Source organism: Carcharhinus amblyrhynchos, chromosome 9 (genome assembly GCF_965287045.1).
Source record: "Carcharhinus amblyrhynchos chromosome 9, sCarAmb.v2.hapA, whole genome shotgun sequence".
In the NCBI taxonomy this organism is placed as follows: Eukaryota; Metazoa; Chordata; class Chondrichthyes; order Carcharhiniformes; family Carcharhinidae; genus Carcharhinus; species Carcharhinus amblyrhynchos.
In genome coordinates, this window is record NC_137332.1 from 56,760,356 (window position 1) to 56,784,593 (window position 24,238).

General features: G+C 42.9%; 1 protein-coding gene across 1 annotated transcript in view; it reads right to left on the bottom strand.

Annotated features, from left to right (window-relative positions):
• Window positions 1-24,238, bottom strand: part of hmcn1 (hemicentin 1) — a 543,993-nt gene that overhangs the window by 266,409 nt on the left and 253,346 nt on the right. Inside the window, exons 22-24 of the mRNA XM_080195726.1 lie at window positions 16,521-16,692; window positions 11,967-12,094; window positions 2,547-2,819 (exon numbers count right to left, since the gene is read on the bottom strand). Of these exons, the coding sequence (XP_080051852.1) occupies window positions 2,547-2,819; window positions 11,967-12,094; window positions 16,521-16,692 (573 nt within the window). The remainder of the gene's footprint in view (window positions 1-2,546; window positions 2,820-11,966; window positions 12,095-16,520; window positions 16,693-24,238) is intronic.

Here is a 24,238-nt window from a genome sequence, read left to right on the forward strand (position 1 = left end):
AGAGTAGGCATCCCACATTCCTCATAAAAATATTCTTTGCCTGTTTCCTTGAAAACTGCCACCTTATCATCAATCACCCATTTCTTTCCAGAGTTCTTGAGTATACTGTCATCTCCCAAATCCATGTCCATTTTTCCTTACTACACCATCATTCTTTAATCCTTTTCCTCCACTGTCCACTTAAATGGAACTATTCTTGACTTGTTTCACTTTTTTCTACTCAATTTATCCAAAGGAACTCCAGTTTTCCACCCTCAACATTTTACCCCAATCACAATGCTGTCTCATGAATCCACATCCTTTCCATCTACTATCTTGTGACATCAGTTGGAAACTTCCGAATGGACACAGGCAAGTACTGTGTGCAGTTTTGGGCGCCGCGCCTGCACAAAGATATTTTGGCCTTGGAGGGAGTGCAGAGGAGGTTTACTAGGCTGATACCGGAGTTGAGGGGGTTGAGCTATGAGGAGAGGCTGAATAAACTAGGCTTGTACTCGTTAGAGTTTAAAAGAATGAGGGGAGATCTCATTGAGACGTATAAGCTGATGAATGGGTTGGATAGGATAGAGGTGGAGAGACTCTTCCCGCTCAAAAAAGACAGTAGGACTAGGGGGCACAGCCTCAAGATAAAAGGGGGGCGGTTTAGAACGGAGTTGAGGAGGAACTTCTTCACTCAAAGGGTGGTGAATCTCTGGAATTCTCTGCCCGTTGAAGTGGTGGAGGCTGCCTCGCTAAATATTTTTAAGACGCGGGTTGATGGATTTTTGATAAGAGAGGGGATTAAGGGTTATGGGGAGAGGGCGGGAATGTGGAACTGAGCAGCGACAGATCAGCCATGATCTTATTGAATGGCGGGGCAGGCTCGAAGGGCTAGATGGCCTACTCCTGCTCCTATTTCTTATGTTCTTATGTTCTTAAGGGGCTTTTCACAGTAACTTCAATACAGTGTTAATGTAAGCCTACTTGTGACACTAATAAATAAACTTTAAAGAAAAAGTTCTACCTCTTCTCCATCTCTATTAATTCCTATACTACATCTGGGCTGTTAAATGACTTTCAGGCATCTAATTGTGAATGAGATATTATTTTCTCCAGTTAACCATTGGAAAATATCATGAATGTGCCAGCAGGCACAAGGCCACCAGCATTCCAGAAGATATTTCACAGGATGTGAATCCCAATAATGAGGTTAGGAGTTGTAGACAGACCAAAAGAAACATATCACCCTGCTAATAGGAAATACTTTGGGTTAGATGATGGTACCATTCAGGGAAGATGTACATATGTTAATGTTAGCACTAACAGAAGCCAAAGGGACACAGCCAGGTGTACAAAGAGAATCTTCAAAGGGAAACAATGATATAATTGGCAACCTTTTTGTGGAAGCAGGAGGCAGTATCTATCTAGCAGCCTGAGGCTCAGAGTCCATCTAGCAGCCTGTAAGCCAGTGCTGGTTAGCATGCAGAAAATCTTTGTGGAGGCAGTTAAAACCCATATCTTAGCTGAACCAAGAGACGTTCCCCAAAATAACTACTCAACGGTGTAGTAACAATAAGCTGGTCTTTACTCATAGACCTATTGGATTGAATGTTGTTTGGGAAGAGGGAGGACCTGAAAAAAATAAAGATCTTGTAAAATGTACTTTGGATGAGAAGGCTAATTCCTACTTAAACTGTGTGGGTGTGTTTAAATAGTCTTGTACATAACTGTCTTAGATTATTTCAATCCTGTTCATGTAGTATGTGTCTTTCCCTTATTGTAATAAATGGTCTTTAATAAGTGTTGACTATGACTGGGCTGGTACTGTTCTCCCTGGATATTGTACATGGTCCTTTACACCATTCATGTTGACAAAACTATACACCTATACACCAAACCGGTGTTTCCAAATTGGGACACCCTTGCAGCTAAGATCAGCGGGGTACATGATAGAACTTTTACATATTTACATGGTTGTATGACTGGTTTAAGAGTCAGTCACATGATTTGATGGTGATGTCACTGGGGTGTTTCACAGGCTCCAGTTTTAGTTTAATTTTTTTTCTCAGTCCAGGCAACAGCTCCGACAATCAATCTGTTATCATTATCTTCAAAGCACGTCTTATTTTTGTTTTTGTTTAAAACTCACAACCCCTCACAAAGTTAGGACATTACAAAGATCAAAACACTTGTTCCTGACCCCACCACAAATTATGTTGCCTTGTCACTGATTCCATCCATTCCATTATTGTTTGGTTGAACCAGATTATTTACAACCTTGGCAATCCATTTGATCCTAAGTGGAGCTTCTGTCACAAAGATTGCTCACTTCGAGCTTCAAAACAATCCCTGCTTCTGTTCCTGCATCATCTTACTGCTTCTGAAACTTTTACCCATGCCTTTGTCACTGCCAGAGACAGACAGACAGACACAGTCAGACACACACAGTCGGATAGACGCACAGTATTCCACTAACTCAGTCATTCATTCCTTCAACACACGGTCAAAAATTTCCTTCAACACATTGTCAAAAATAGATTTTCATTTATGCTTCTATCATTACCTACCGTGAACTTGTACAGTTGTATTTACTTCATGCTGGCCTGCAACATTTTTGGCAACACACTTATAAACTCCATCATCGATGAGTTGGGCACTCATAATAGTCAGTGTTCCTTCAGCATCCACACTGTACTGTGTTTTATCAGGCAGAATGACGTTACTTCCTCTATACCAGGTTATAGTTGGAGTTGGTACTCCCCGTACATTGCAGGGGATGTCAACCCTGTGACCCGCTTGGACTTTCATAATACGAGGTCCAGGTTGAATTTGTGGAGGAACTAAAGAAAAGCAATCAACATGAGATTTATGGTAGAATTCTTTCAGTGCAACACAATAACTTCAACACCAAATAATGAACATATTAGACTTAAAACTGAGGTTGTTTACTGTCTTGTGTTATTAGTTTTATTAGTTACCCATATCAGTAATATATAATTTAAATAATCCACTTTTTTCCAAAAAAAGGCCAATAGCCATTAATAAATTAATTAACATGACACATATCTTGCATTATTGTCAATGTTTACCAATTTTTAGTTTTACTCAAAGCATACACAATTTCAATTCAAAGTAACGTTTTGAGTTAAATGTCCCAAAACATCTTTGAAAAGCTGCAGAGAGAAGTGGACAATGGAATAGGATGGTAGGTGGGTGAGGTGGCAGCAGGGTAGGGGTGGTGGCTGGGTAGACTGGTGAAGTTGGGTCGGAGAGAAATTGGGCAGTCGATGGTACTTAGAGGGTGGGCTGTTCCAATCAGGTCAGAGAGATAGCAGGTGGCTTAGTGGGTGCAGGGATTTGTCGGGGGGGGGGGGCGGTGCAAGTGATTGGAGGAGCACCAGTTGTATAGTTACCCAGGATTTCAACCATGTTGTCTTCTGTCTAGCATTTTCTGGTTAACTATCCACATAATAAGTCAGGGCCATCCAAAATGTCCGATATTAAGTCAGAGCTGAAGAGTTTTTTGGTGGGTCCTAGGGAACAGGAAAATTGCCCACTGGCAATTTCTAGGGACAGTAAGAAGTCTCACAACACCAGGTTAAAGTCCAACAGGTTTATTTGGTAGTAAACCCATTAGCTTTCGGGGTCTGCCTCTTCGTCAGGGCTCAAATAACCTTATGAGACTTCTTACTGTGTTTGCCCCAGTCGAATGCTGGCATCTCCACATCAATTTCTAGGGAGTCAGTGTAATAGAATTTCAAACTTCAGTGTGTTAAGACTGCCGAGGAATTTTGTAGTGCATCATGGGGGATACATCCAATCTTCAATGATCCAGAGACTGGAAGACCTGGGCCATTGTGTTAATTACAATTAATAACTATACTATAAAGGACAGTATTGACTTCATAAGAACATAATAAGAACATAAGAAATAGGAGCAGGAGTAGGCCATCTAGCCCTTCGAGCCTGCCCCGCCATCCAACAAGATCATGGCTGATCTGTCGCTGCTCAGTTCCACTTTCCCGCTTTCTCCCCATAACCCTTAATCCCCTCTCTTATCAAAAACCCATCAACCCGCGTCTTAAAAATATTTAGCGAGGCAGCCTCCACCACTTCAACGGGCAGAGAATTCCAGAGATTCACCACCCTTTGAGTGAAGAAGTTCCTCCTCAACTCCGTTCTAAACCGCCCCCCTTTTATCTTGAGGCTGTGCCCCCTAGTCCTACTGTCTTTTTTGAGCGGGAAGAGTCTCCCCACCTCTATCCTGTCCATCCCATTCATCATCTTATACGTCTCAATGAGATCTCCCCTCATTCTTCTAAACTCTAACGAGTACAAGCCCAGTTTATTCAGCCTCTCCTCATAGCTCAACCCCCTCAACTCCGGTATCAGCCTAGTAAACCTCCTCTGCACTCCCTCCAAGGCCAAAATATCTTTGCGCAGGTGCGGCGCCCAAAACTGCACACAGTACTCCAGCTGCGGCCTCACCAATGCCCTATACAGCTGCAGCAAGACCTCCCTACTTTTATATTCAATCCCCCTCGCTATGAAGGCCAGCATCCCATTCGCCTTCCTGACCACCTGCTAGCTGGGTTTCTGCGACTCATGCACAAGGACCCCGAGGTCCCTCTGCACCGTCGCCTGCTGCAGTTTTTCGCCCCGTAAGTAATAGTCCTTCCTGCCATTCTTCCTACCAAAGTGGACCACCTCACACTTGCCAACATTAAATTCCATTTGCCATTTCCTGGCCCATTCGCCCAGCCTATCTAGATCCTTCTGCAGACTCTCCACACCCTCCGCACAATTTGCCGTTCCCCCAATCTTGGTGTCATCAGCAAATTTTGACACCATACACTCGGTTCCCTCCTCCAGATCATCTATATAAATGGTAAAAAGCTGAGGCCCCAGCACCGACCCCTGGGGCACTCCACTAGTCACCATCCGCCAATCCGAATAGCACCCGTTGACCCCCACTCTCTGCCTCCTATTTGACAACCAATCCTCTATCCACGCTAACACCCTACCCCCAACTCCATGTCCCTCAACCTTCTGCAATAACCTGGCTTTGGCCAAAATTTGGCTCATAGGTGATGACCATTGCTTGACCGACCACTCTCCACCTCCCCACCCCAGCCTATCCATGCAGTTACACCTGGCTATATTTTCCACCACCTGCTCTGCTTAAACAAACTCAGTGATTCCATGGTCCTTACCAACAAATTTGCAAATCACACCTTGGTATCTTTCTCTATTTTTCTGACAGCTTTTCCTTTAAGCACCTCTTGCCTCTTCTTAAAGGTGTGTCTTGACTACCGGCAGTATAAACAATATTCTGGGACCGAAAGGCTATTCTATCAGAGTTTATTATGAGGCTGTGGTTTGCACGGAGGAACTATTCATGAATGAGTGAAAATATGTGTATCCCAGATTTTGCAATAGGAATAAAAGTAAGGCTATTACTATGGAGTAAGCAATTGCACAGGAGTGTGGTTAAATGCGAAAATCAAGAAGTTTCTGCCAGTGATTCCCTGCCCTTCCACAGGATGTAACAGTCTTCACCAATAGAGTTTTGTTCCTTCACAAGTACCTGCAAAATACAGTCCATTTACTTTAATGCTAGACTACAATATGCAGACAACACCAAAATTAGAATGTTATGGAACATATACTCTTCAACTTTAACAGTATAATTCCTATATATTATTCTCCTTGAAAGTAAATTGTTTTCAATAGTCTCTGTAATGTTTCAGCATTGGAAATGTTTTCTTTATAGATTTGTATATAAATATGTTTTAAACCAATTGAAGAAATGTTCCAAAAATAAACCTCTGGAGGCTACATTTTTTTCTCTGAACATTTCTAGCTACAAACTTACCATGAAAGTCCAATGAATATTCATTAGCAAGTATCAAGAATTTATTTGTAGCAGGATTTTACAAGATTTCTTTTCCAGGAAAATAAGATGGAGTTGACTATATCGTGATGTTGGTATGCAATGGCAAATGGAATTCATTTTAATGATCAGTCTAGTAAAACTCATCTGAGTCACAGCTGTGGCATGTTACATATTTAGATGGTGCACATGGTGTTCCTGACACAATTACCATCAAAAGTCTGACCCTCCTTAACCATTCCTGTTCCCTGGATTATTTATCCTGTGGGGATAATCTTTGTAATCTCCAAGAGACTAATTTAAGGCACTCTAGGTCAAAAGGTGAAAATCTAAAACTACATCATATTCAACAGCTTTTAGTCAATGAACAGAGTTGTACTAATTAGGACTTAATTTTGAAATTTACAATTTCAGCTCAATTACATTTTAGTGAGGGCATTTAATATGAATGAAAGAAATGACAGGGTTAATAATCAATATGGAATTAAGGGTGCCAGATACAACATTTTCACCTAAAGACATGTGTAATAAATTTCTAAGGAAGGTTCTGAAGTGGTCAGTATAAGTGGATTCAAAGTATGTACTTCTGAAAAGAGAAAGGATTGAGGGATGTACTGAGATATATAGTTGGTGGTGATGACTGAAAAAGTCACAGACTTGTTGTGGCTATATGGAATCATCCTTCACTAAAAAATCTTGCACTCTAAGTATATATTGCGTATCAACCAACCTTACTGAAAATTCCATGCTAACCTTATTGTATAACCATGTATTTATTGACACAGAGATTTCTCAGTTAATATATAAATTTATAGAAGGACACAGGTTCGGGATCCTACTTTCTCATCTCCATCTGCATCAAAAATTCAACCATACTATGATCACTTGTCCCAAGAGGATCCCTCACAAGAAGATCCCTAATTCTACCTGCCTTGTTACACAACACCAGATCTAAGATAGCTCGCTCCCTCGTAAGTTCCGTCACATACTGTTCAAGGAAACTATCCCGACAGCATTCCAAGAACTCTTCCTCAAGCCCACTGCATCATATTCAGGCATCAGAAAGGAAATGAGTAGCTTAAAAACATTAACAAAAATATAGAGGAATGTTGAGCCAACATTTCTTAAATTACAAGTTATGCTGTTGAAGCTGTAACACTTTGTGGCGTGCAGAAATGCCCTTTTCTCAAGGGTTCAGTGGTATAATGTTTATAACACTAGTTTGTAATCCAGACTTTTAAAATTCAGAGAATATGAGGTCAGATTCCATTGTAAGAGTTTATGAATACAAATTCTTCGAAAAAAGGAAATAAAAAGTGGACAATTCATAACCCCTCAATAATATTTGCTACTTGCAAGCTGCTCATTCGAAAGCCCTGTACATTTAAATATTTTTGCTTGGCCATACACATTTGGCAGCTTAAAAGAGACAAGTTGTGAACTATCAGTGAGGTGCCTTCCAAGTTATTGCATGGTCATGTGTTCAGGTTACAGGAAGTCTTGCTGACTGTGTGAAGCTTTAGAGGAAGAAACCTGCCATCCGTACCCAGTCTGTCCTCCGAGTGACTCAAGTCCCGCACCAATGTGGCTGGTGTGAACTGACCTCTGAAGTGGTCTAGAAAACCATTCAGTTGTATCAAACCACTACAATGGTTCAAGGTGGCCATTTGCCACCTTCTCAGAGCCATAAATACCATCCTTGCAAATGAAACCTACATCCCAAAATTAAACTCATTAAAATAAAGTGTTCCCCTTGATTCCTTGATGTGCAACTATTATCATAAGAAACATAAGAAATAGGAGCAGGAGTAGGCCACCTGGCCCCTCGAGCCTGCCCCGCCATTCAACAAGATCATGGCTGATCTGTCGTGGCTCAGTTCCACATTCCCGCCCTCTCCCCATAACCCTTAATCCCCTCTCTTATCAAAAACCCATCAACCCGCTTCTTAAAAATATTTAGCGAGGCAGCCTCCACCACTTCAACGGGCAGAGAATTCCAGAGATTCACCACCCTTTGAGTGAAGGAGTTCCTCCTCAACTCTGTTCTAAACCGCCCCCCCCCCCCTTTATCTTGAGGCTGTGCCCTCTGGTCCTACTGTCCTTTCTGAGCGGGAAGAGTTTCTCCACCTCTATCCTATCCATCCCATTCATCATCTTATACGTCCCAATGAGATCTCCCCTCATTCTTCTAAACTCTAACGAGTACAAGCCTAGTTTATTTAGCCTCTCCTCATAGCTCAACCCCCTCAACTCCGGCATCAGCCTAGTAAACCTCCTCTGCACTCCCTCCAAGGCCAAAATATCCTTGCGTAAGTACGGCGCCCAAAACTGCACACAGTATTCCAGCTGCGGCCTCACCAATGCCCTATACAGCTGCAGCAAGACCTCCCTACTTTTATATTCAATCTCCCTCGCTATGAAGGCCAGCATCCCATTCGCCTCCCTGACCACCTGCTGCACCTGCAAGCTGGGTTTTTGCGACTCATGCACAAGGACCCCGAGGTCCCTCTGCACTGTCGCCTGCTGCAGTTTTTCTCCACATAAGTAATAATCCTTCCTACCATTATTCCTACCAAAGTGGACCACCTCGCACTTGCCAACATTAAATTCCATTTGCCAGTTCTTGGCCCATTCGCCCAGCCTATCTAGATCCTTCTGCAGACTCTCCACACCCTCCGCACAACTTGCCTTTCCACCAATCTTGGTGTCATCAGCAAATTTCGACACCATACACTTGGTTCCCTCCTCCAGATCATCTATATAAATGGTAAATAGCTGAGGCCCCAGCACCGACCCCTGAGGCACTCCACTAGTCACCAACCGCCAATCCGAATAGCACCCATTGACCTCCACTCTCTGCCTCTTATTTGACAACCAATCCTCTATCCACGCTAACACCCTACCCCCAACTCCATGTCCCCTGACCTTCTGCAATAACCTCGTGAGGTACTTTGTCAAACGCCTTCTGAAAATCAAGAAAGACCACATCCACCGGCTCTCCTCTATCCACCGCCCTAGACACATCCTCATAGAACTCCAGTAAATTCATCAGACACGACTTCCCATTAACGAAACCGTGCTGCGTCTGCTCTATCAAGCAATTCCCCTCAAGATGCCTCGCTATTTCCTCCTTGATGACGGATTCTAACATTAATTGATTTCATAGCTAGCGGATATAATACCTCCCAAACAGTGTGCTATGTCTTCTGGTTCCCACAAATTTGAAATAAGCACACTTTAGACTCAAAATGCCAGAGCTTTATTGAATGCATTTCCCGTTGCTCTTCATGTAAATGGTGGACTGATAAGAACGATGCATTGTTACTCGGTGCACAACTGCAGTGCAGCAGTGAAATGTGGCACCCTGAATATACACATAACTATTAGTTTCTAACTCTTTATGAAAAAGGAAACATTACACAGTGTTTACACACTAGTTAGTACACACTATGTTTGAATGTGGGCAAATAATCTGCAGCAGGGCAAGAGAAAAGTTACACAGCGCCGGGAACCCAGGTTTGATCCTCAGCTTGCGGCACTGTCTGTGCGGGGTCTGCATGTTCTCCCTGTTTCGGCATGGGTTTTCTCTAGGTGGTCTGGTTTCCTCCCACAGTCCGGGTTAGATGGATTGGCCGTAATACATTGCCCCTTATTGTCAGGAAGATTAGCAGGAAAAATATGTAGGGCCTGGATGGAATTATGGTCAGCGCAGACTCAACGGGCCAAATGACCTCCTTCTGCACTGTAGGGATTGTATGATTCTGTGTTCAGGAGTGTTTTCTTAGCTGGAAATGGTAATGAACCAGGAAAGATGAAGGATAGTTTTAAAGAAAATATAAGATTGGTGAATTTAGTTTCCAAGAAACATGAATCTGACCTCTGTCCCAAAGCTAGCTCATATTTGTGCTTCATTTGGAAATCCATTTTGAAGATTTTGTGTTTCTAATGCTTTTAAAAATTTTTGATTCTACCTATTACGTCTCAGGCAACAATTCCTCATTTAAAAAAGGCTGATTCTTAATAGCTGTGGTAGGAGAAAGACATTGGGCCCAATTTTACCATTGCGTTGAGATTTTACCATCGGGTGCGAAAATGTGGTAATGTCGGGTGTGAGGCCATTAACGCGATCCACGTCCACACAGATTGCCACTTTACCAAAACCTGGGAATGGCAGTGATCCTTTTCGCGCCAAAACAGTGCAATGGCGATTTAAATGTATTTGCATGCATTTAAATTGAATTAATGAACTGCCCGCCCAACTTTATCAGCATTTCTCCCTTTAGCACCGTGTTTGCCAATCCAAAACCAGCCATAATGAAATAAAAGTCTGAATCAGGTGTGCCAGCTGCTGAAGAATGAGTTCAGCACTTCCAATGGCTCTCTGACTCAGATCAGTGGCGGGGCGAAGTGGAGGGGGGCTTGGCAGATCAGATCATTCTCTGGTTGAGGGGGGAGGGGGGTGATGCCAGATCATTGTCTAGTTGTCTAGTTGAGGGGGTGGGAGGAGGAAGAGGCAGGTCAGATGTATCTCTGGTGAGAGGTGAGAGGGCTGATCATTGTCTGGTGGAGAGGAAGGAGGAAGCGGATCAGACATTCCTCTGCGGGGGGGGGTAGGCAGTAAGCGAGGCCAGACCATTCTCTGGGGGGGAGAGGAGAGTGAGGCCAGATCATTGGCTGGGGGAGGGGGGGAAGGAGGGAGGCGGGTAAGATGTATCTCTGGTGGGAGGGGGAGGCCTAATCGCTCACTGGGGGACTGGGGGGGGGTCAGATGGATCTCTCGTGGGACTTGGGAATGCAGGGGGTCTGCTGCCACTCTGCAGGCAATTGGTGGGGGTGAGGGAGGCAGGGATGCCGATCGGTCTGGGTAGTGGGGGAGTTGATAAAGGGGACAGTGATATCTGTGGGAGGCCATCACCCTCCCAAGCCATTTTCTCCACTTTCTATGGCTTGGGGGCAATCTGATATGGGCGCACTTTTTCAAAAATTTTTTTCTAACTGCGCATGCGCAGTTCAGAACTCTGGTCATTTTGGCTGTGCTAAGCCCCGCCCACAGTGTGAATGGGACTGGTGATTTTTTTTCAGGCTGAGTGCGTGTGGGGGCATCTGAAAGCAGATTTCTAAGTCAGATCTGCATTACACCCAGATTCAGCACTTAGAATGAAATTGGTAAAATCGGGCCCATTATGTCTGATAATTATTTCCATTGCCTTGGAGCCTCAAATCACAAAGGCACATTGTGATGAGTTGAGCTGTTATATTCTGGAGTGCACTGCCCAGAAACTGATTCAATATTCAATTGGGTATATAATTGTGAATTGGGTACACAACTACAAAGGAAACAAATTATTGCAGGGTTATGGGTAAAGAGTAGGGGAATAGGAATAATTGGTTACCTCTTTCTAAGAGCTAGCACAAACAAGATGAGCTGAGTGGCATCATTCAATGTTTTATGATTCTATGAGTTGAGTAGTGCAATGCAGCATTAAAAATTTTGAAAGTCGTATTACCAAAAACTTTTCAACAATGTAGGTGCTATTTTAAACATCCTAAATCCGCATCATCCTTCCATTACACATGCTCTTACATTTTTGTTAAACAAGTGTTAGTGCTCAAACAATGTAAACTAATTGAGCCCTTAGTCCATCTGTAAAGGCTACAGATGCAATAGATGACTGTAATAAAAAATATAAGATTTGTATCAATGTATTCAACAGGATAATTAATGACAAATGAGGTTGGACTACACACCACAGTGCAACTTATAACAAGGCACAAACTGATAGGCGTTACAACTCTGAAACAAATTGCATTCATAAATTGGACCAAGAGAAGCCTGGCCCTACCCACGTCTAAAATTGCTGTGTGTGATATTTGTAAGCTATTCATCAAAGGATGATTGGACAGTTTTTTTCTGGAGAGTCTAAGCTTCTGGCCCTCCCCTGGGGGCAATTAGAAAACAATCAGGCTTATTGAGCTTGTGGTGTTTAAATGGTGATTAGTGGACCTTAGAAAATTCATCCCAAGAGTCTGTGACCTTTGACACCCAAGAGAAGAACTGACACTGTCATCGATCTGCATCCAAATGGAAACTTACCGTGCACACTCAGTTTAGTATACAGAGTAACATTCCCAGCAATGTTTGTGGCAACGCATTGGTACAGCCCACTATCGGACAGTCTGGTATCAATTATTTTCATTGAGCCAGAGGAAAGTTGAGTGTGTCTGAAATATAAAATACATTTTAAATTAAAAATCACAAACAAGTAGCAAGCAGTAACATTTTGAAAAGTACAGTAAAACCAAGACATTTTCAGATAAGAGATCAGATTCAACATAAAGTCCAACAATTTCAGATCATAGCCACTATTCCTACTTTCTCACAAAGCAAATCCATGATTCTGCTGCCAATTTACAGCTTCTCTCGATCCATTATTTATTTGTCCCATTATCATCCACTATTACCTTCCAACATCATCTTATTTGTCATTTAATCCCTCCTGCCTTCCACATTATTACAGACCTTCCTTCCCCCTCTGTCCCCCGCGCACAACACCTTCCTCTGCCACTGTTCTTGCTTAAAACCTGTTACATTTTTGAGCCCTGACAAAAAAATTAATTGACCACAAACATGAACTCAGTTTTACTTTCCACCCATGTTGGCTGACCTGCTGATTATTGCCAGAATTTGATTTTTCCCCTGAGTTTGAGAGGGGGGCTGAGTTGAAAATTCCACCCTGTGAAATGTCTAGTAGATCTAATGGTATAGCACATAAATTCTCAAAGCAAGAGAAAAAAGTTTGAAATGTAGATTCAAAGGCAATATATTATACAAGAATAAAGTATAGTGGATGCTGGAAATCTGAAATAAAAATGAAAATGCTGGAAATTCTCAGCAGGTCAAGAGACATTCGTTAGGAGAAAAAAACCAGAGTCACGTTTCAAGTTGGTAACCTTTTGGTGTAACTCATCAGAATATAAAACAATAAATGAATATTTGAAGTGTAGTGATTGCAGTTTTGTTTAGATTAGTGTTCTTCTTATGTAAAAAAAAATGACATCTATAAATGCGGCTGATAAAATAGGTGACTGGATTAAAATTTTAGCTGTTTCAAGATAATGAGCAGGATAAATTAATATGCTTTCATTTTTATTCTGGAAACTACAGAGACCAACATTTTGCATTTTACTGTAATTATGTACACTGGCATGTTCATAATTGTGCGATTTTTTATTATTTTATACTTTATTTTTATCTTAAGGTTGTCTATAACTGTGTTATAAATTTTGATCACCTGTTTTATTTGCAGTATCATCACAATTCAGCACCTGCCGCCATCATCATAATTTTTCAGTAAAACAATTATCTAATTACAGAAGGCAAATGTGGCATTCAAAGAGACCTGGCTTGTTTGGACAGGTTTAACTGGGTGTAAGCTTCATGACTGTGATCCATCTGAAGAGGAGTAGGAAAATTCATAGCAATCCTGATCCTCAAGCCAACAGAGAACATCACTGAGGTCAGTTGAAGGTGACTGTGGACAAGTTCAGAGTCCCAGTCAGAGGATGGCAATCAATGTTCTGAGGTAATCTCCTCCCGTAGAGTGAGAACCTACTATGGGATATCTTTACTGTTTCCTTCAGCTTTATTTCACTTTGTTACATTTATATATTGACTAACCATATGTGTAACATTCTAGATACCTTTACTTAAAAATAAGAAAAATAAACTTTTGTCATCTTTTTGGAAACAGATGCAGCTAATTAGGTGAATAGTTTACAATTTGAATGTAATGTGATGGATTATTTCAAAGCCACTGATTAAATGCAAAAGCATAATCAGGAAATGTTGGAAACAAACACCATGGGGGGGATTCTCCCATCCCACTGCGCTGATTTTTTAGCGCAGTGGGCAGGGGGATTTAGGTGACACTCAGTCTGCAGGATCCATACTGGGCGTCCGACCTCGAGCGTGTCTCCCAGTACCAGATTTCTGGTGCCGTCAGCTCTATGCCAGAAATAGGCGTGGAGCTGCATAATTTATGCAAATACAAATTTAAATGCAACTTTAATGCTGTTAGCAGGCCCATGACTGAAATCTCTGGGCCCGCTAGCATCCCCCCACCATTAGTATTTCACTCCAGTGGGGTTTACCGTATCTTCCCGCTTTCAGGGAGCTAGCTGGCTTCCCGACCCTGCGGTGGTGAAAGGGAGGCAATTGGGGCCCCCAGAGGGTCAGGTGCTGGGGGGCTGCCCATGTACATTGGCAGATTGGTAATACCAGTCTGTGCCCCCTGGAACCACCCAAGGGGCAAAGTGCTAAGGAGGCGTGGCCTAATTGGGGTGGGACCTGATGAGGGCAATCGGTGGAGGTTGTGGATCCCACTGCCACTCTGCACTTTGGAATTGCGACCAGAGAGAGGCTGATTATCGGGGTGGGGGGTGTTGGGATGTTGAACAGGAGGTCGGGGCCATGGAGGGATGAGGGGGAGTGTAGGGGAGGTCATCATGGTGGACTGTGGTAGGGGTTGGGGCTGGCCAGGACATGCTCATTGGGTCAGTGATCAGGCTATGGGGGGGGATCAGAGGGCCGACATTGCGGGTTTCATGGGGCTAGCCAGCAATCGGGAGGCCAGCAGACAGGGGCTACTATTAGCCGATCTCAGCACTAACAGATTGGCGCATGCGCAATGGCCTGCTCAGCGTTATGTTGCCAGCCTCTTCAGCAGGAATAGGCTCCCCTGTCGATTTTTTTGCACGATTTACGCTAGTACACTCTGCAGTGCACAGAGTGTGGGAGATTCCTCTCTGAAAAAAACAGCGTAATTTACTCCAGTTTTCACGTGAATTCGACACAGAATTTTTTGCAGAGAATCCTGGCCCACATCATTCAACATCTACAGGAAAAATAGGTCAACATTTTGGTCATGGCATTACTTAACCACTGAAAAATAAAAGATAATTAGGCATATTAATCGAAACCAAAGAAAAAGGCAAAAAAAATCCCAAATGTATGTCAATCATGGAAAGTAAATGGGTGGAAGGTCCTGCCTCCCCCCAGTATTGTTAGATACTATTTCAGCCAGGAAAAAATTAGGAGACAAAAAAATGTTCAAATTTATGAGACAGCAGGAGGTTCATCCAAAGAAAAAGCCAAGGAAATAGGGGATATTAAACAAAAAAAGAAACTAAGTGTAACTTGTTATTTGTGCTCATTATTTTGGACTCCTGGTGTTATATTGCAAACTGATGAAGATGTGCTTCACATTAAATTTGTAAAAGCATTCAACCATGTAGAATGGGTCTATTTACACAAACTTTTAGAAAAAAATTGGTATTAGTCCAGTTTTTATCTTGAGGGTTGAAATTTAATATTCTTCACCTAGATCTTCAATTCATACGTTGCTTATTTTAATGATTTGTATGAAGAACAATTGTGTTACTTTCTTGCCTTACCAACATGCTAGCTAAACAATCTTCTAGTTGTGCAATGCAAAACAAATATAATTATGTAAACATTGTTATAAAGGCTCAATGCTAATGAACATTTCCTTACTTTATAGGGGTTTTATAACGTTAGCACCATTTTAAAATAAATGCCATGAGCGAGAAAGGAGGAAATATTTTAAAGTTGTTTTAAATCTAAAGGGTGAGAATAGATAGGCAAATGTAAATTGCATACAAATAAAGATGGGAAAGTGAGAGTATGGAGATTTGAAAGATGTCATGATACATCTTTTTGACCATATATTTGAAGAAGTTCCCTTGACACCAATAGCTGCTGTAGCAATTTTGCAGTAAGGCTACCTGTTATAAAAGTAGCATTTATTCGTCACAAATAAGGCTTATGTTACACTGCAATGAAGTTACTGTGAAATTCCTCTAGTAGCCATTTTCCAGCACCTGTTCAGGTCAATGCATGTAACCAGCACGTCTTTTAGACTTTGGGAGGAAACTAGAGTACCCTGAGGAAACCCACACAGATGCAGGGAGAATAGGCAATCTCCTCACAGACGTGACCCGAGCTGGGATTCAAACCCGGGTCCCTGGCACTGTGAGACAGCAGTGCTAACCACTGTGCCAACCTGCCACCATTTAGATTAGATAAACAATAAGTCTCTAAGGTGATGCTTGTAAACTAACAAGAGTTAGATTGATATTGCTGTTGAAATTGTTTGAGGTCTTAATAACTTGTGTTTCAGTTCTCCTTCAATGTTGATGTATATTTTACCCCAAAATAAGTCCAACTGAAGGGCTATATGGGAGTATGTTGAGGAAAGGTAAGCACATAGGTGAATTATTTACATTCTGTATTATTTTCAATTGTATGTTAAGGTATATTTTTGTTGCTTAGGATTGATACATCAATATAAAGTAAAATCCTTTTCATTTAAATTATATTAAGTGTGGCTCCAATGTTATAGCGTATGAGCCAAAATGTGAAAATCTGGCTAGTCAGTGGAAATAGGAACTTATCTGAATCTACCAATGAGCCAAAAATTAAAAATGAGCTATATCAGTATTAAAGCTTTTGTGCTTAAACAATAGTGTGACAACTGCCTTTATTAGTGCAATAGATCTGCTCATCTACGCCAACATATGGTATGCGCAATCGTAAAATATGAGGAATCAATGTTCAAACTTCAGTTACCTTGGTGAAAAAGGAGAGATAAGTTGCATATTTTTGGCCCAGTTGATAATGGGAGGTGGAAAGCTTCGTACTTCACACAACAACGTGACATCCTCTCCTTCTTTAACTGATATTTCCTTCGGACTTCCTCCCTCAGGTCCTCCTCGAGACTCAGTAATGACGCTTGGTTTAACTAGAATTTAAAATCAGTTCGAATAATTTGTACAAAAATCTGAATTGCAACTCAGATAGAGCATAATCGACATCAATACATTCCTTTTTCAAGCATTATACTAATTGAAAAACAAATTTCCTCTACCAACGCCCTTAATTGTAAATTAAGCTGGATTGAAGTACAAAACACTAAGAGATTTAATATGGAATTTATTATTGGTCTCAAAAATTTAACTGTAAAATTTAACTCAAAATAAAGTCATTTTATCACAAGACAAATTAACTGATTCTTATGAAAATATTTTGTATATTCTACTTGGTATGGCCATTCAATAAACATGTGAACTGAAGCAAACATGCAAGGAAATTTGAAACCTTCTGTGGTCTTAATTGTAGTTTGGAGAGTTGTGAGTTGATTCTTTGAAAAAGAAATACAGACATCGATTCAGACAAACATTTCACTATTGCTGAGGAAGGATCAGGCCTCGAGTGCAGCTCTTTTTACCCTACTTCTCCGCTAAACACGGATTGCAAGATGTTAGCTAAAGATCTTGCCCTCCATTTGGAGTCTATTTCGCCAACTATTACCTCGCCTAATCAATAGGGCTCTATTAAGGGTAGACAATCATTTTCCAAATTAAAGTGGTTATTTAATACATTTACTCCAAGACACCTCCTCTTCCAGAAGTTATAACTTCCTTGGATGTTGAAAAAACATTCAACCATGTCAAATGGGGCTATTAATTCAAAGTTTTAGAAAAAATTGGTATTAGTTCAGTTTTTATCTTGCGGGCTAAAATTTTATATTCATCATTTAGATCTTCAATCCATATTTATCTTTCATACATTGCTTGTTTTCCTCTCCACAGTAGCACCAGAGAGAGCTGTCCTTTATCTCCACTTCTTTTTGATATTGCTGTGTTTCTTCGATCTAATTTGGATGTAATTGGAATTAACAGGACTGATTTATGTCATGAAGTCTCTCTTTATGCTGATGATTTTTTTTTGTATACTTCTAACCCTTTTGTGTCAATCCCCAATATCCCTGACACTGCTCCAATTCAGTAAGTTTTCAGGCCATAAACTAAATCTTGAAAAAAGTTTGCTCTTTCTAGTTAATTCTTCTGCATTAGACCTATTTTTTGACTTGTTCCCCTTTAATTTGGCTTCTGATAATTTTACTTATTTGGGAACATCTGTAACACGAGATTTCAACAATCTGTTCAAGGAAACTTTCAAACCCTTGTTTGATTGCACAAAACAAGTCATAGCCGTTGGTCAGCCCAGTCTATTTCGCTAGCCAGTCAATTCTGTCAAAAATGATGATTTTTACCCTCATTTTATATTTATTTCAGACCATTTGTATTATTTTTTACAAATTTCATCATCAAATAATTTTGTCTTTTATTTGGAATAAATTTGATTTCCAGAAGGCGTTTGATAAGGTGCCGCACAAGAGGTTATTACAGAAGGTTAGGGGGCATGGAGTTGGGGGTAGGGTGTTAGCATGGATAGAGGATTGGCTGTCAAATAGGAGGCAGAGAGTGGGGGTCAATGGGTGCTATTCGGATTGGCGGTTGGTGACTAGTGGAGTGCCCCAGGGATCGGTGCTGGGGCCTCAGCTATTTACCATTTATATAGATGATCTGGAGGAGGGAACCGAGTGTATGGTGTCGAAATTTGCTGATGACACCAAGATTGGTGGAACGGCAAATTGTGCGGAGGGTGTGGAAAGTCTGCAGAAGGATCTAGATAGGCTGGGCGAATGGGCCAGGAACTGGTAAATGGAATTTAATGTTGGCAAGTGTGAAGTTGTCCACTTTGGTAGGAATAATGGTAGGAAGGACTATTACTTACATGGCAAAAAACTGAAGCATGCAACGGTGCAGAGGGACCTCAGGGTCCTTGTGTATGAGTCGCAAAAACCCAGCTTGCAGGTGCAGCAGGTGGTCAGGAAGGCAAACGGGATGCTGGCCTTTATAGCGAGGGGGATTGAATATAAAAGTAGGGAGGTCTTGCTGCAACTGTACAGGGCACTGGTGGGGCCGCAGCTGGAGTACTGTGTGCAGTTTTGGTCACCGCACTTATGCAAGGATATTTTGGCCTTGGAGGGAGTGCAGAGGAGGTTTACTAGGCTGATACCAGAGTTGAGGGGGTTGAACTATGAGGAGAGGCTGAATAAACTAGGCTTGTACTCGTCAGAGTTTAGAAGAATGAGGGGAGATCTCATTGAGACATATAAGATGATGAATGGGATGGATAGGATAGAGGTGGCGAGGCTCTTCCCATTCAGAAAGGACAGTAGGACTAGAGGGCACAGCCTCAAGATTGGGGGGGGGCAGTTTAGAACAGAGATGAGGAGGAACTTCTTCACTCAAAGGGTGGTGAATCTCTGGAATTCTCTGCCCGTTGAAGTGGTGGAGGCTGCTTCGCTAAATATATTTAAGACGCGGGTTGATAGGTTTTTGATAGGCAAGGGGATTAAGGATTATGGGGAGAGGACAGGAAAGTGGAACTGAGCCACGACAGTTCAGCCATGATCTTATTGAATGGCGGGGCAGGCTCGAAGGGCTAGATGGCCTACTCCTGCTCCTATTTCTTATGTTCTTATGTACCCTCAAATTCTTAAAATCTATTTGGAAAGACCAAAACTTCATGGTGGTCTTGCTTTGTCAATTTGTTTGCATTATTATTAATCTGTCAATTTTCATAAGCTTATCTATTGGGTTCATTTGTTTTTAGGCAGTGATAGACCTGTTTGGACAACTATGGAACATTACTGTTAGAGTCATAGAGATTTACAGCATGGAAACAGGCCCTTCGGCCCAACTTGTCCATGTCACCCTTTTTTAAAACCCCTAAGCTAATCCCAATTGCCCACATTTAGCCCATATCCCTCCGTATTCATCATACCCATGTAACTATCTAAATGCTTTTTAAAAGATAAAATTGTACCCACCTCTACTACTACCTCTGGCAGCTTGTTCCAGACACTCACCACCTTCTGTGTGAAAAAATTGCCCCTCTGGACACTGTTGTATCTCTCTTCTCTCACCTTAAACCCATGCCCTCTAGTTTTACACTCCCCTACCTTTGGGAAAAGATATTGACTATCTACCTTGTCTATGCCTCTCATTTATTTTATAGACCTCTATAAGGTCACCCCTCAGCCTCCTATGCTCCAGTCTATTCAGCCTCTCCTTATAACTCAATCCATCAAGTCCTGGTAGCATCCTAGTAAATTTTTTCTGCACTCTTTCTAGTGTAATAATATCCTTTCTATAATAGGGTGACCAGAATTGCACACAGTATTCCAAGTGCAGCCTTACCAATGTCTTGTTCAACAAGGGGTCCCAACTCCTGTATTCAAAGTTCTGACCGATGAAACCAAGCATGCCAAATGCCTCCTTCACCACTCTGCCACCTGTGACTCCACTTTGAAGGAGCTATGAACATGTACCCCTAGATCCCTTTGTTTGTAACTCTCCTCAATGCCCTACCATTAACTGAGTAAGTCCTGCCCTGGTTCAATCTACCAAAATGCATCATCTTGCAGTTGTGTCAATTAACCTCCATCTGCCATTCGTCAGCCCACTGGCCCAATTGATCAAGATCCTATTGCAATTGGAGATAACTTTCTTCACTGTCCACAATGCTACCAGTTTTGGTGTCATCTGCAAACTTACTAACCATGCCTCCTATATTCTCATCCAAATCATTAATATAAATGACAAATAACAGTGGGCCCAGCACTGATCTCTGAGGCACACCACTGGTCACAGGCCCACAGTTTGAAAAACAATTCTCTACAACCACCCTTTGGCAAGAAGCCAATTTTGTATCCATTTAGATACCTCACCCTGGATCCCGTGAGATTTAACTTTATGTAACAACCTACCATGCGGTACCTTGTCAAAGGTCTTGCTAAACATAAGAACATAGAACATAAGAAATAGGAGCAGGAGTAGGCCATCTAGCCCTTCGAGCCTGCCCCGCCATTCAATAAGATCATGGCTGATCTGTCGTGGCTCAGTTCCACTTTCCCGCCCTCTCCCCATAACCCTTAATCCCCTCTCTTATCAAAAACCCATCAACCCGCTTCTTAAAAATATTTAGCGAGGCAGCCTCCACCACTTCAACGGGCAGAGAATTCCAGAGATTCACCACCCTTTGAGTGAAGAAGTTCCTCCTCAACTCCGCTCTAAACCACCTCCCCTTTATCTTGAGGCTGTGCCCCCTAGTCCTACTGTCTTTTTTGAGTGGGAAGAGTCTCTCCACCTCTATCCTATCCATCCCATTCATCATCTTATACGTCTCAATGAGATCTCCCCTCATTCTTCTAAACTCTAACGAGTACAAGCCTAGTTTATTCAGCCTCTCCTCATAGCTCAATCCCCTCAACTCTGGTATCAGCCTAGTAAACCTCCTCTGCACTCCCTCCAGGGCCAAAATATCCTTGCGCAGGTGCGGCGCCCAAAACTGCACACAGTACTCCAGCTGCGGCCTCACCAATGCCCTATACAGCTGCAGCAAGACCTCCCTACTTTTATATTCAATCCCCCTCGCTATGAAGGCCAGCATCCCATTCGCCTTCCTGACCACCTGCTGCACCTGCAAGCTGGGTTTTTGCGACTCATGCACAAGGTCCCTCTGCACCGTCGCCTGCTGCAGTTTTTCGCCACTTAAGTAATAGTCCTTCCTACCATTCTTCCTACCAAAGTGGACCACCTCACACTTGCCAACATTAAATTCCATTTGCCATTTCCTGGCCCATTCGCCCAGCCTATCTAGATCCTTCTGCAGACTCTCCACACCCTCCGCACAATTTGCCTTTCCCCCAATCTTGGTGTCATCAGCAAATTTCGACACCCTGCACTCGGTTCCCTCCTCCAGATCATCTATATAAATGGTAAATAGCTGAGGCCCCAGCACCGACCCCTGGGGCACCCCACTAGTCACCAACCGCCAATCCGAATAGCACCCATTGACCCCCACTCTCTGCCTCCTATTTGACAACCAATCCTCTATCCACGCTAACACCCTACCCCCAACTCCATGTCCCCTGACCTTCTGCAATAACCTCTTGTGAGGTACCTTGTCAAACGCCTTCTGAAAATCCAGAAAGACCACATCCACCGGCTCTCCTCTATCCACTGCCCTAGACACATCCTCATAGAACTCCAGTAAATTTGTCAGACACGACTTCCCTTTAATGAAACCATGTTGCGTCTGCCCTATCAAGCAATTCCCTTCAAGATGCCTCGCAATTTCCTCCTTAATGACGGATTCTAACATTTTACCTACCACAGACGTTAAACTAACCGGCCTATAATTCCCCACCTTTTGCCTGGCACCCTTCTTAAACAACGGCGTAACATTAGCCATTTTCCAATCTTCCGGCACTTCCCCGGAATCCAGCGACGTCTGGAAAATAACCACCAAGGCATCCACTATAACCTCCGCCATTTCTTTCAGAACCCTCGGATGCATTCCATCCGGTCCTGGGGACTTGTCCACAATCAGCCCCTCCAGTCTGTCGAGCACCGCCTCTCTAGTAACAGTAATGTCATTAAGACCCTCCAGTCCTACCACCTTTCCATCGCTAACACCCGGCAAATTATTCGCGTCCTCCTCCGTGAAGACAGAAACAAAAAAGTTATTCAAGACCTTAGCCATATCCCCATCCCCTACCACTAGCTCCCCTTTCTCATCCTCTAAAGGACCAACGTTCACCCTAGCCAGCCTCTTCCTTTTTATATATTTATAAAAACTCTTGCTATCCTTTTTTATATTAAGTGCTAGCCCAGCTTCATAGCTTCTCCTACCCTCCTTTATCAACTTCTTCGTCAATCTTTGTTGACATTTAAACCTTTCCCAATCCTCTTCTCGCCCACTGCTCTTAGCTACTCTAAATTCCTCCGCTTTTAATTTAACACTTTCCTTCACCTCCTTCGTTATCCACGGCTTATTACCTCTCCTCCTACTGTCCTTTTTGACCATCGGAATAAATTTCTGCTGAGCACCAAGAAAGATCTCCTTAAAGATCCTCCACTGCTCCTCAGCAGACCTACCTTCCAACGCGCTCCCCCAGTCCACATTCGCCAATTCTTCTCTCATCCTACCATACTCCCCTCTATTCAAACAAAGGACGCGTGTCCGGGAACCCACTTTCTCCTCCTCCATCTGCAACAGGAACTCCACCATGCAATGATCACTCTCTCCAAGAGGATCCTTCACCGCAAGGTCCCTAATTCTACCCGCCTCATTACATAGCACCAGATCCAAGATAGCTCGCTCCCTCGTCGGCTCCAACACACACTGTTCAAGGAAATTATCCCGGCAGCATTCCAAGAACTCCTCCTCGAGCCCACCTCGTCCAACATGGGTCGACCAATCAATATGCAGATTGAAATCTCCCATAACTACTGCTGTCCCATTCCTGCACGCCGCACTTATTTGCGCGTTAACAGCCCGCCCCACCTCCAGATCATTATTTGGGGGCCTATAGACGACACCCACCAGCGTCTTCCTCCCTTTGCTGTTCCTAATCTCCACCCACAACGATTCCACTTTCTGCTCTTTGGCTCCAATATCATCCCTTGCTACCACTTTGATACTATCCTTAATCAGCAGAGCTACGCCACCCCCTCTTTCCTCCTGCCTATCCTTCCTAAACACTTGATAGCCCTGTACATTCATCTCCCAGTCCCTGTCACCTTGCAGCCACGTCTCTGTAATGGCCACCAGATCGTATCCATTTGTGTCGATCTGCGCCACCAGCTCATCCACTTTATTCCGAATGCTTCGTGCATTCAGATAAAGCGCTTTCATCCCAGCCTTCACCTGGACCCTATTTGCCGTAACGCCACCAATTGGGACATCCTCGGCCTCTTCCCTTACCTGTACCCTATCCTTAACTTTAGACCTCGTAGTGTCACCTACCCTCACACCCTCCCCCCCCTAATTAGTTTAAAGCCCTGTCTACAGTCCTCTTTACTCGATTCGCCAACACTCTGGTCGCAGCACGGTTCAGACCAACCCCATCCCGCCCGAACAAGTCTCACCTACCCCAATACTGGTGCCAATGCCCCATAAATTCGAACCCATTCCTCCCACACCAATCCCTGAGCCACCCATTCACTTCCTTTATCCTGTCAACCCTACGCCCGTCTGCACTCAGTTCAGGCAGTAGCCCAGAGACGACCACCTTGTCGGTTCTACTTTTTAATTCCATTCCCAGCTTCTCATACTCCCTCCCCAGATCCTCAGTCCGCACTTTGCCTACGTCGCCGGCACCCACATGAACCACAACGACCGGATTCTCACCCTCCCACTCCAGATTCCTCTGCAGCCCAGCTGCGACATCCTGTACCCGAGCACCAGGCAGACAACACACCCTTCTGTGCACTTTGTCATTGTGACAAAGGACATTGTGACTGCACAGCCTTCATCTACCTTCTTGGTTACCGCTTCAAAAAACTCAATTAAATTTATGAGACATGATTTTCCAGTCACAAAGTCTCCCCAACTCTCCTGTTTCTTTATTATGTCACAGTTATCAGTTT